Source organism: Gavialis gangeticus, unplaced genomic scaffold (genome assembly GCF_001723915.1).
Source record: "Gavialis gangeticus isolate Ggan-Ray unplaced genomic scaffold, GavGan_comp1, whole genome shotgun sequence".
Taxonomy (NCBI): Eukaryota; Metazoa; Chordata; order Crocodylia; family Gavialidae; genus Gavialis; species Gavialis gangeticus.
Genome location: NW_017729003.1, coordinates 13,409,917 through 13,423,621, shown reverse-complemented (window position 1 = coordinate 13,423,621; position 13,705 = coordinate 13,409,917). Strand labels below are relative to the sequence as shown.

Sequence of the window (13,705 nt, the reverse complement as noted above, 5' to 3'; positions counted from 1 at the left end):
CAATAAGCCTCAGCTAAAGCATGCAACAGACCACTTGTATCTGCACAGCCTTTTGTAAATGTCAGCAGCTATGTGCAGGGTTTTCCCCTGCTCCTTTGAAATTAGTAGGAGCAGCATTAGAGCATCATTTAGCATAGAGTTGCTATGTTCTGGTCAGTAACAGGAGAGAAGTCTCTAAGTTAAGGGGTGTTTTTGCAGTGCTGCTTGTTGACCTTCTTAGGAAGGACTCTAAGAAGGCTGGAGATCATGGGATGAATAGGATTCACATGCTTTTTCACTCCTATGTGCCATTGCAATATTACCTGGACTGTCACCACCACTCAGAGGATGAGGCCAGATTGTTTTCTATGAGTGATAACAGATTTCAAGATGCATGTCTCTAACTGGCACCCCGTGTGATACTCTGTTCACTATTTAATGATCATATTTAATTCTCATTCAAGAAGGTGTTGCCTAAGTTGTTCATCCTGTGCTATGACTTAGCCTGTTCTCAATCTTGCAACAACACACACAAAGCCTGGTTACTGCAGCTTAGTTTTATTATGGATTCTTTATTGCTCGGAACTTACTCAGAACACAGCAACATACATGCACTTGTTCCAGTGGCTGCTTATCAGCTACCCCACTGATTTTAAATTGGCCCTGTTGGTATTTAAAGCTTGGACTGGGGTCAAGTTATATTTGTGGCTGCCTCTTTCAGTTTGGTCCTGACTCCACCTGAAGCTATTTGTTTTCAGGGATGTCACTACTGCATCTCAGGTTGGCAGGGCCTAGACAGCAGAATTTGTAATCTATTTCCCTTCCTGCTTCTTAATAATTTTCCAAGCTCCTACCTCCCCACAATATGATTTTTTCCTCACCATAAGACCAAGAGGCACTCATTTATAGATACTCCCCTCTGCCTTTTTCCTGTGCCATACCCCCACTTTTCTGAGACTCATTTGCAGACATTTCACAGCCATCATCTTTATGAATAAGTTTCCCAGGTCCGGGTGAGACAGTAGTTTTCCTCTCCCCTCCCCTCTCCTCCTTGAGACAAAAGAACAGCTATTTGTGATAGAGGTGAGGAGCAGTGAGAGTGAAAAGGTGCTGAGACTTTTAGGAGATAAAGCCCTAGGATCTAGACAGGCTGGTCACTTTAAGTCATTGTTCTTCTGTGGTTTAGAAATCTCAGAATGTGAAGCCAGTTTGTTTTTCTAATATAGTAAGAATTTTTTGTAGGGTCTTTTTTGTTTTGTTTTTTAAAGCGTGACCCCTGGCATCTGTCTGGTTTGAATCCAGTGCTTCTGCACCAGGCGGTCCCCTGCGAGGCCCTGTCCTTCCTTCTGCCGGAACGCTGCCCACATTGTTCCTATCTGATACAGGGACACGACAGATCTCCCTCCGCCCCCCTTCAACTACCCAGACTTGGGTTCAGAGAACGCCTCCTCGCCTCTTCTCCCTCCCCACACACACTCTCCAAGCTGCATGGCCTATTAGGGAGCCCCTTTGTGATGTAATTGGATTTCTCCCCTTGTTAGTTTGCAATGAAAATGTCATCTGTATCAGGGAGGCACCCATTCATCTTGAATTAAATTCAGTCGTCTCTTCGGTGAGCTGTGAAACTATTCACACTGCAGCAGGCAGCTGCAACTAGAGGCTTCCCTGACAATACCCCATGCTGCTCTGGAAGCACAGCTCCTCCTGCCCTGCAGGACTGGCCTGCTCCCATAGGGTGAGTTATGGGAGTTCAACATTTCCTGCAGAGGATCTGCATCCAGGACACCACTCTCCACAACGGAGAGATTAAAGATGTTCTACGTTTTCAAGAGTGTCTACAGATTTTGGGTGTGCTACTTGAGGCAAACTGAATCCCCAAAAGCAAGTGCTCACCTTGGTAGCTAGTTTTGTAATCTTTTGACTGCAGTGAATTTATTAGTTCACAGTAAGTTTTTAAAATTGAAGACTGGGGCTGAGTACAAGAAGTTATGTTTAAAAGTTTGCATTTTATTGGGATTTTAGGGTCCTTTACACCAAAACTATTTGTAGTGAAGGTCATTTATTGTGAACAAAAACCAAGTTAAATGAAGAATATTACCATTGCAAACTATGGGGATTGAACATGATTGGGAATAGTGGGGAACTGCTCCCATGTGACAGAAGTCCTGATAAATTGTCATATTTTTGCTAGCACATCTTATTTTAAGAATCAGACTATCTTTTGTGTTCCATTTACAGAATATTAAAATACTTTTATTAAGCACTCTAATCTACACCTGAATTTGCTGGAATAGGGAAAATATAGTAGATTAACTCTGAATTTCATGGAGTTGTACATAGACATTTGCCTAGCTATGAAGAATTGGAACAAAACTTTAAAACTAGTGCCTCATTTTCATATTTATTTTATTCATTGTTAACAATCTCTGTAGACTGGAATTGCATTCCACATACAATATGGCTGCCCTCTTGTGGCCAGATTAATAACTATATTTTCACAAGCAACACTACTGAACTCTGGGGAAGGTACTTGAACTCACAATCTGTAGGGGCCAAACGTTTACATAATACATTCTCCAGACTAAGCTATATTGTTTTTTAAAGTGGGATCCCTGGCATCTGAAATGAAAGAAAATGCAACACCAAAAAAACCCACAAACAAATTTGGTTCTTGGGGGACTTGACTGCTAAAGGATAAAGGCAAATTTTGGAAGAATAAGTAGGGATGTATTTTAGTTTTAGTTCTTGATTTAGGAATCTCTTAAGTTTTCTCTCCCTCATACAGAGTGGAGAATGGGCCCCAAACAGTTGGAGCATCAGTAAACAAGATAGTGTTCTACAGTGTAGCTACAGCTCCAAACTCTAAATCCAAAGTTATGCTTAGACCTAAATACCATCATATGACATAATTGGAAGGTATGGCTTGCCCAGCCTTTATAGACAAACCCTGTGGTTGGTGAGGAGCTGTCAGGATAGACTAGGACTGCAAAAGCCAGTGTAGTGAAAAAATACACAGAGCGAGTGAAACAGATTTTAAAGCCAGACCTGAAGGGATTTCCTGGAGCCAGAGGTCATCTGCAACATTCACTTCAGTTTTAGAAGTGAGTAAAATGTGTGGCTGAAAGTGCTTGATGCTGTCTCCTTAAGGATCATTTTATTTCTGAAGGAATGAGGGAAAGGGATTAATGTTGTGGCCTCAAACTCCAAGGCAGTTTTCCTTACTTCCCTTTTGCTTTTTGTCTATTAGAAAAGAAGGTGGCAATCTGTTAAGAGGATTAGCTCCATCACTTGGGCTGACAATGAGGGCCTCCAGTGTAGAGGGTCCATCTCTGTCAGAGTCCATCCTGGATGCTCTGCTTCCCTGAGAAGGAGGAAATGCAAGGATCACCCTCCTCCTTTTCTTAGCCACAATTCACTTCTATGGTGGATTTCAACTGAGAAGACTCCAAAGGTCTGACTGAGAATATATAGCCTGTCTTTATGCCAGTACACATGCCTGGGGCCCAACCCATATCATATTCTGATCTAGAAAATGGGAATTGTTCACAGGATAATTTGGACTCCAGGAGAAACTGATTGCACCTGTCTAGAGCAGATAACTTAATGCATCAGAAGACCTGACTGTATTAGAAGAACCTGGTAGTATGTATTAAACCATGTTACATTCCTGGCTGTGTGGATGGAACAAACCACGTTACCGAACTGTGATGCAGTCCAGAGCTCACCTGAACCCAGGAACTGCTATTGACTTTGCCACTAGTCAGGGCTCACAAACTAGGGTCTAAATTAAGCTTTGCCTGGCCTCACAAACTGCTACCAAACTTTATTCAGGTGTCCTCAGACCTTGTTCTAGCCAGCCTTTGGTTGGAAATGAGATCTAGGTTGCTAAAAGTGTTAAACTTAGTTTGGTCTGAGAAACTTGTGCCAAATTGTGTACAACTCAAGTGCACTAACTGGCACTAATAACAACTTTGAACTGATTACTGGTTCAACATTTGCTTAGGTCAACAAGCTGGTCTTCAACTCTAATGATCTGGCCCCAAACTCAATCCTAAATCTGGTTTGTGAATTTGTCCTATGCTAGAAAATCAGCTGGAGGCTTGTTCTTCAACTGTCTTGCAACACTGGGTTGTGGGATGGGGGAGAGCTCTGTGACAATCAGCAACGCGCTGTGGCTTTGGAGGCATATGGCTTGAATTTCAGAGGACTCCTTAGGCTGTGGCCAGCAGGGCCATGTCCCTGGGGTCCTTTCCCACTTTTTCTTTGGGCCAAGGGCACTTGCCATGCCCAGATTTCAGATTTATCAAGCTGAAGTCTCAGGGCTGCTCTGACTGCTGGATCAGCATCCCAGTGTCAGCAAACATGTGGCAAGGAGCAGGGGTTCAGGACAACCGTGGCCAGAGGGCACTTGTGTAGAGAGCTCTGAATCCGCCAGAGCTGCAGTTTGCTGTGGAGCCTGAAGGGGGATTTGCTCTGTCTGGGAGAGTCTGTCTGGAAGAGCAGCTGCCTTCTCCCTCGATCCCCTCAGCTTCCTGTGTCGTCAGCCTGGGGGAAGCACCAGCCTGGCTGCAAGTGTCCGTGACAGAAGCAGGACCCTGGATGGCGTAAACGGGGAGAGAATCGCAAAGGTGAGTCTGCTCTTTCTGGCAGGTTGCAGAGCACCTTCTCAGGGAGCTGCAGAGTCTCTGCTTCCCTCCGTGCCTTCTCATATCTGCTCCTTGGCGAAATGACAGCTATGTAAAAAAACCCAGAGGCTGCAGGGATAACCTGCTGTGTGGATCCTAGCAGACCGTGTGCCCAGGCTGATCCAAGCCATGGTTGTGACAGAGGAAGGACTTAGATCCATCTGCACAGCATCAGTAGTGTGGTCAGCATGTGCACGGGTCTGTCAGGATGGGAAAGATCAGCTTTCAAATCCAAAAGGCAAACAGGGCTACAGGCCACTCTGAATGCCTGGTGGCTCTCAGAGAAGGGAAACGTGCTGCTAACAGTCCTGGGGTGAAAGAGCAGTCCCTCATGCATGGGGTAAGGCAGTGTGTGGTGCTGGCCCTTGGCGACCTCCTGCAGGATTCTAATTGGATTAAAAACTACTTTGAATTAATGGCAAAAGTACAGGTCTGCTGAGATTTTAAGCCAACTGCTTCATGCATGCTGAGTTATAACGAGGCACAGGTTGAGTGACTAGATTCCTGACACCTACCCATGGTCTTCACTGGTTTTCCTGGGCTGTTATAGATGTTCATTCTTACCAGGATAAATGTATATTTATTAAATTCTAGCGCAAAATATACTGCTCTGCAGAGCCCTCATACATATACTTACGATTCTGATTCTTAGAGGCTTCCTCTTGCAAGAGGGAAAGTTTATTTTAGATTTCTTCAGACTTGCAAAATAGTTGTGAGGTTTGCTGGTGGTAGGAAGGGAGATCTGAGGACATTACTGCAGTTTCAAACTCTGTGTTCATATGATACTTTCAGTTGCTATTTCTCTTAGCTCTTCTGAAGCAAGCCAGATATCTCTTCCCCTGGGGATTCAATATTCAGAGTAGGTTTTTTTTCCAGTTTCTGGCAGTGGGACTTTTGCTGTGTCCATAACAATATGTTTATAGGGTGATGGCCCCAACTGCTCCCTGCCCCTAAATCCCTTTTATTCTATCTGCTCTGTGGCAAGCAGCAGGAGTGAGCACTACCTACACTCCTCAGAGGCCCTTGTGCAGTCATGCAAAGGCTGGGGAAAACTTGCTTTTATTGCAGTTTGGCCCAAGATGGTTAATTTGTTTTACATGGCCCTGTTTTCCCTCTTATCAGTGTTGAATGTCTGATAGGGCCCTGAGCTTTCTCTCTGGGTACTTTCCCTCTAAGACAGGGTGCTGCAGTGCCCTGGGGTGCCTTGAGATCCTTTCAAAGGTGCTGCAGGGTGCCATGCAATGTGAGCACTGTTAGGTGTGCAAACATGATACACAGGATAAATTAATATTGTTAAACTAACATTCTGCCCTGCTGTGGTCATTCTGAGTTCTTTGCCACAGAAGAATTGCTCTATTATTTTTCTGTAGGAAAAAAAAAAGAGTGAAAATGAACCTGGCATTTTCTGAGGGGGTTTTTGAGTCTAACAAGGGGTGCCTTGAGTCTAAAAAGGTTGAACCACTGCTCTGAGCACTTTTTCCTGTGTTACAGGTGTGACTGGGTAGCTACACTGTGCGACCCTGAGGATGGTGCGGATTTTGGCTAATGGAGATATTGTACAGGATGACGACCCCCGGGTGAGAGCAAGCACTCAGCAGAGGGACAATGCTTCCCGGCGGGTAAGGCAACAGAAGAGGAAAATATGGGGAAAAATGCAGTGCATTTTACAATTGCTGGAGGAAATGGGGGGTGCATCACTATTAAACACTCTTCTGAACTGCATAATTCTTCATGCTTTATTCTGAGAACTAGGCAAGACAGAGATGAATGAGAATATTTTGTACCGTACTTGCAAGGTATTAGGGTAGGGGTAGGCAATTATTTGGCCGGAGGGCCACTTAACAAGTTTTGGTGAGCTGTTGAGGGCCACACACATAAAATTAATGGTGAGAATATAATTTTAACACATTTTAGATTAAAAAAATCATATGCTGAAAATCAAACATCTACTATAAATTATTTTAATTTTATTTAAAAAAATGTTTTGTCTTGATTTATGTTTTTTGCATAGTGCATATAGAAGCAATTTACATAATAGCTCAAAATAAAATGCTTGTCCCAAGGGAAATAAAACCAGCCAGCAGGGCACTTAGCCAAGGGAGGACACCCCCGCCTCCAGCAGAGCCCTGCCACTGCCCAGCCACCCCCAAATCACAACGGAGCTCCTGCCTCTGCCTGTACCCTGACATGCCACCTGCAGCCTGGAGGTCCTTCTTCCCCCAGGAGGAGCCCCAGCCCCAGGGTGCTGGGGGCAACTTCACCTGGCCAGATGGGATAGGAACCATGTTGGCTGGAGCCAGGAGGTAGCAGGTAGCTGGGCCAGCTTGCAGCACTGCAAGAGGCAAGGTGGGACTGGGGCTTTACCTGTTGAGAGGTACCAGGGAAGCTCCACTGCCTCTGAGCACAGTCCTGGTGCCCAGGGTGGCTCCTGCCAGCTCCAGACCACGGGCACACAGGGCACAGCTGGTCCAGCCCAAGCTGGGGCTGGGGCCCAAGCATGGCTGACCCAGGGCCTGCTGTGTGGAGTTGGGCTGGTGGGGCTGCTTCCACCTGGCATTCCACATAGAACTAGCAAAGGCCGGAGCCAGAGTTGGCAAGGCTTGAGTGCAGCTTGCCTAGGGCCTGCTGTGTGGTGCCAGGAGGGTGTGATTGTAGGTGGGACTGCTTTTGCCCAGTATTTCCTGTGGCACCAGCAGAGGCTGGAGCCAGAGCCACTGCCCACACCACCTGCCCACAGGCCAGATATAATTAATTGGTGGGCTGGATATGGCCTGTGAGCCATATTTTGCCCACCCCTGTATTAGGGGACTGTTGGGAATAGCAGGGAGTATAGCAAGTAGCGGTGGAAATGCATCAGGGTTCACTCTGTGGGCCCAATTGTGTCTAATTGAAATAAAACACAAAGCAGTGGAAAAGCAGCTCCAAAATTAGCACAAGTATCATGGTGTCTTATAGCAGCTGGGTTCTGTTGTGTAGGCATATTGGCAGGAACAGAGAATAACTTCCCAGTCTAGGGAACTTTAGGAAACACAGATTTAATCTGTGCAGTGGCCAAACACTGGTTGTTCCTCTGTCTGCCCCTCTGGGGTCTGCTGTGTCAGCTGGGCAACAGGCAGTTGCGCTGCTATCAGCTGTTGCACTGAAACTGCATTATAAATCCATTTGTAAACAGTTAGTGACCCGTGGGGGGAGCCAACACTGGTCTAAACCAGGGATGTCAAACTTGCTCTGGGCTGGATACAGATCGTGGGGGCTCCTTCTGGGCCAGATCCTCACAGTTAGCAGCAGCTGCAGTGCATCTGAGTTGGGGCCAGCCACCCAGGTTGGGCATCAAGCAGTATCAGGGGTGAGGGCCTAGGTCGGGGAGTGGCCAGCATTGCTGCTGAAGGAATGGGCGGTAGTAGCATGGATCCAGAGATGGGTGGTATTAGGGCAAGCAAAGGGTTTTCATAGATTGTAAGGCTGGAAGGGACCTCAGAAAATCATCAGTTCCAGCCCCCTGCACCAAGCAGGAAAGACAACTGGGGTCAGGTGACCCCAGCGAGGTGACTGTCCGGTTTCCTCTTGAAAATTTCCAGGGTAGGCGGTTGCACCAGCTCTGAAGGGAGCTTATTCCACAGTCTGGACACCCTAGTTATGAAGTAGTTTTTCCTAATGTTGAGCCTGAAACGGTCTTCCAGGAGTCTGTGACCATTACTGCTAGTTTTCCCCAAGGGTGCTTTGGTGAACAGTTATTCACCAAGTCCTTGATATACACCTTTGATATAGTGGTAAGCTGCTACCAAGTCCCCTCTCAGCCTTCTCTTTTTCAGGCTGAAGAGTCTCACTCAGCCTTTCCTCGTATGGCTTGCTGCGCAAGTCTCTGATCATACAGGTGGCCCTTCTCTGGACTCCCTCAAGCCTTACCATGTTCTTGTTAAAGTGTGGCGCCAAGAACTGGATGCAGTACTCCAGCTGTGGTCTCACCAATGCTGAGTAGAGTGGGAGAATCATTTCTTTGGTTTTGCTGGAGATGCATCGATTGATGCATGCCAGGGTATTGTTGGCTCTGCTGGCTATGGCGTCACGCTGCTGGTTCATGTTCATACTGTGGTCAGTTATTATTCCTTTCATTCGTAGTGCAGGCCAGGTTGGCGTTGCCAATCCTGTAGGTGTGCCAGGGATTGTTTGTCTCCAGGGTGTATCTGCCCTTGCTCACCCCTGTGCCACCATTGGCAGTGTCTGTCAAGGTCCAGGGTCCGTCAGCAGGGCACCTTCAGTGGCCACAACCCTAACTTCTGGTAGCCCTCTGGACTACTAGCAGGTCAGATGGAATGGTTCTGCAGGATAGATCCAGTCTGCAGATCATGTGTTTGACACCTCTGGTATAAACAGTATTAATTCCGGTCTAGATCTATTTTCAGAGTAGCATGTGTCTTCCTTTCTTCCTGTCTTGGCCTGATGTGTTCCTTCCAGATCCACAGATCCTCACCATGCAGAGATTACAAGGAAAGTCTTAGTAGGAACAGCAGCTCTTTTCCTGTTCCAACTGTCAGTGTTCCTTTCCACTTTATATAAAGTTGGCTCCAATCCTAGCTTGTGTTTCTGGTCTCAAGAGGTTCAGATATGGGGGTGTATGCATGTGTGAGAGCGAGAGAGAGACTTCGTATTTTGTGGGCAACCCAGAGGCATGATCCTGCAGACTCTGCTGTCCATTCCCCTTCCGACAGTGTGACCTTTGGTTTAGAGTGCAAAAGGCAGACAGCTCCTCTGAAATGCTTGTCAGAGGCAGGCAATCACTTGTGCTTTGGTACCCCATTGTTCTCCATTGGCCTTGGGAGCTGATTCTGACCACGTTGCACTCTGGATTTAATAAACAAGAATGTTTTTGAGATTCTTCTTGGTGCTTTGTGTTGGCTTTTTCCCCCTCCACTAGTCTGGCATAAGTCTGCTGAGTTCATTTTCTCTTTGTCTGCAGGGTTTCTTCAACGCAATGCCTAATGGCGGTCCTACTCCACTGCAGCAGCAGAATGCGAGGTTGAGGGGAAGGTCTCCATTCTCAGAGCTCAACCAGCAGCTTGTGAATATGGGATTCCCCCTATGGAACCTTGGCAACCAGGTGGTAGAGCCGGTGATGTCCATCCTGCTGCTGTTCCTCCTCATGATGGTGGGGGTGCGTGGCCTGCTGTTGGTGGGCCTTATCTATGTGATCTCACACCTGAGCCAGCGATGATAGAGCCCTACTATCAGCCATTACTGCTTTCTGCTTGGTGAAAGAAAGAGTGGGTTTCCTTGTCAGGCATGCATGTGGGTATATATGTGTGTGCGTGTGTGTGTATGCATGTGTCTTCATGGAGTGTGTGCTGCATGTACATAGCCCTCTCTCCTGAGAGTGTTACTGCATAGTATTTAAGGGGAGTAGCAGTAGGGAGTTGGGATGCACAGGGAGCACAATCCCAGTGGTAGCATTTTTCCATGTTAAGCAGTTCCTCCCTGAAGGTTGTCTGACTGAGGTCTGGTTTGACCAGTCACTTCAGCCACCAGCTGGAGAGTTCATGCAAATAGCGTAAACTTCAGTTAAGGTGTAGAAAGGGGACCTGAAATGGGAACAGAAGGGTACAGAAACAAACCAGCATGATTTAAGACCATTTGAAACATCCTGGAGAAGGTAGGGATTGTTGTGTAATTGCTTATTTGATCCCAAAGAAACACTGCATGGGGAAGGTAAAATTAAGAGAGAAGAGTGGGTGAAGTGGGTGCATGTTATGTCTTATACACAGAGAACTAGAAGGTTGTAAAAAGGGGCTGGAAAGGGGTCTTTACTATGGAGAGTGGACAGGCTAAAAGAAGTTTGAAAATAAAAACATGGAAGAACCTAATAAAACAATTGATATTACTAGCACTTTTCTCTTGCTCAGGTAAACACCAAGGATATTTGTGTTTGAATGAGAACTTGCTCCCTTTCTTCCATTGTGTGGGGAACTGATGTCATCTTTAGTAATGCTCAATCCTTGCTGCCACTGGAATGATTCCAGCAAGGATGAGACATTGGGCCTAGATGTATATGGAGAGCGGGGCCCATTTTAGAACACTAAAGTCTTTGGTAACCTTCAGAAGTGGAAATAAAAACACATTAGAGAGATGGTGCTGTGGCCTGATGCATTTTAAAGCTTTCTTTCTTGTGAAAAAGATCTCCAAGGCCAAAAAACTTAAGAACTTTCCCTTTGAAGAGCTCCACCTTCTCAACAGACTGAGGCCTCAACAAAGACAGCAGATCTGGATTTTGGAGGAAGTTCTCATTTAGATCGAGATCCAGTCATCAGGTCAATATTTTTAGAGGGGGCCAAACTACAACTCTGAATTAAAATTCTCCCCGGTTTTGGGGAAGTTTGAGTTAATATCCAAATACAGATCTGAATTTCAACTGGGGACCATAGTGACTTATAACATGTTCACTCTCCCTGTGTATTTTAACAAGGACATTGTTCTATAAGTGAGACCTGGTGTGTGTGTTATGATCTCTGTGTAATGGATGCAGGCCGCTGTTGTTCTTCTAACAACAGAGTAAATGAAGGGAATTGTGCCTCACAAATTGACTGTCAATAGAATTTTCCTTGGAGGAGTACAAAAATGCTAACAGCAACACCTTAAACCTTTTTCTGTTTCCTGTGATAACAAGAACCTTGTGCTAAAAAATGAAATGAGATGCAGGAAAAATCTCTTAACATGCCACTTTGTTATAATAAAATTGTTCTGTAACTCTTAATACACACTTCTCTTTCAAAATGGTCTCATCTCTGAATTTTTTTCTTTTCTTAAGCCTGTAATGAGTGTGGCAGGACTAGCAATAATCAATGGTATTTTCCTGAGTTGAGGCTCCACAAGTGCTGGGAAATCTGTAGAGATACAACTTGAGAGAAACAAGTTTCTTTATTAAACTCAACCTTGCAAAAGAACTGGTTAGCTCTGGGGATTGGGTTAGCAAGCCTGGCTTTTAACATGGTGTTATTTAAATGGAGACCAGTAGTTGTCAGTTGACCCTAATACGCTCAGATGGGGCTGAGCCTGAATCTCACCAAGATTCTTCAGTAACCCTTGACAGCACTGAGGTGGTGCAGTGCCATCATACTGTATTCAGTTGCGTTGGTGCTGCTATTAGGTTAACATTCTTAGGTGCCTCTTCTTAAACTGAAGCCATCTTTAACTGGAAAGCACTGAAAAGTGTTATTTTTTGAAAGCCTTCTGGTGGCGAGTGTAAAATAACTTGATGGTCTCAGGTCTGTTCCTAATGAATGGCTGACCACCATCATAGCAAATGGCACCTAAGCAAAGAGTTTTTCAATATAGAGGCCAAGCAGTGGATAGCATTTTGGGACTGTACTATCCATACGTGAAGGGAACTGTGCAAAAGACAGGCTGGTGTCATGGGAGATGGTCCCAGTACCTCAGCTGAGCTAATTTAGGAATGTGAATTATTATACCAGTAGCAGAGATGGCAGGGGTTGACTGGCTTCCTATGTAACCTACTCTAGACTTGCCTCCCCCAGTTGAAAACCAGCAGAGGGAAATGACCCTACTGATTTCCATGTATTTATCTTTCTCTTGTCTCACTGCTTCTACTTCCACAGTGAGGCAGAGCATCTGAGAAGGAGCTCTGACAGAGATGGGCCTTCAATGCTGGGGGCCCTCATTGTGAACCCAAGTGACAGAACTAATCCTGTTAGTAAATTGTTCCTGCTCTTTCCACAGAGGTGGAGAAGAAACAAGAGGGTGAGCACAAGGGATTTGGGTGCTTTGACAACAGATGTGTTAATCACCAGACATAATCTCTTAGCTGACACTGTTCCAGTGTCAGCTTGAATTTGAAGCATGGATGCTCAGAGTGGGTTGGAGGGCTTTCACAGCAGGCTGTACTTAGCTAAGGAACTTAATATATCCTTCAAATCTGATTAATTGAAATGAATTAAAACCACTCATGGATTAAATCACCCCCTCCTAGTTGCTTTGACTCTGCTTTGTTGAGGTTTTTTTGCTCCAGTTCTGGATAATTATTAGGATGTTCTTCTGTTCAAACCTTAAGGTAATTTGCTTCCTATGTCTCAGAGGAATTAGGATAGGTTTGTGCTGATATGGAAGGTGCTGTGCCTCGTAACTTGGACATGCCTGCTTTCTCTGCCCTCTCTCCCCACATTATGTTAAGGGGTACCATGCTAGTGGAGGTACTGTACATTTTAACTTGGCTGTTCTATGAATACCAGCACCACGGGACAATATGTTGCTGTTGTTCAGGGAGCTGCATTCCACGCTAAGGTAATATTAAGGGATATTTGGATTGTGGCAGATTGGTGATTTTATGAGACTCATCAGTGGTAGGAACTTGTGAAAGATGAGAGATCCTAGACAGGTTAGAGCCAGTAATAATCTTCACCACAAGAAAAAGGCATGAAGTCCATGACTTGGAACATATTACTTTCACATATTAGGTGGACAAATATCTCCTAAGATATTTCAGTGTTTCAGAGATTTGTTTTAATTAATATATTACAAAATAACCAGGGCCTGTTAACCGTGTTAGAAATCAAAACCTGGAAGACAACCTTTTCAAGATCAGGTAAGTGCACATCAATGACTGTACATGTCAGATAGACTTGCCATACATGTGCATGAGGGTGACAAACATGCCTCCTATGTCTGTGTCAGATGTGCCTGTCTTACATGACCATATTCATGTCTGTTATGTGCTAATCCTTCATGTATTCTGAAGCAGGCACTCACATAGGTATTTCTCCTGGGTAGATGTGATGTCAGCCATGCAGGAGCCTGCAGTTGCTTGCCAGTCACACATGCTGTGTTAGAGCTCTCTGCCAATTTTGAATTCATTAACATGAATATAATTAACGTGTAATTATGTGAATGATTAATATAATTTATTTAGGTTTAACTCTTAAGTAGGCCTCAAACATTCAGGGGGGAGGGATGGAAGACACCGAGGATTTTGAATGGAATTTTGGATTCACAGAATGGAATTTGTAGCCTTTTCCTCTTTGGGCTCCTTTTCTGCA

At 45.2% G+C, this 13,705-nt stretch overlaps 1 protein-coding gene across 1 annotated transcript; it reads left to right on the top strand.

Moving 5' to 3' along the window:
* Positions 1 to 4,507: 4,507 nt before the first annotated feature.
* CUNH10orf35 (chromosome unknown C10orf35 homolog) lies at positions 4,508 to 11,432 on the top strand. Its single transcript, XM_019507841.1, has 3 exons — positions 4,508 to 4,607; positions 6,156 to 6,283; positions 9,622 to 11,432. Exons 2-3 carry the CDS (start codon positions 6,191 to 6,193, stop codon positions 9,874 to 9,876), a joined length of 348 nt encoding a protein of 115 aa, XP_019363386.1. The 5' UTR covers positions 4,508 to 4,607; positions 6,156 to 6,190; the 3' UTR covers positions 9,877 to 11,432.
* The last annotated feature ends 2,273 nt before the right edge of the window (positions 11,433 to 13,705 follow it).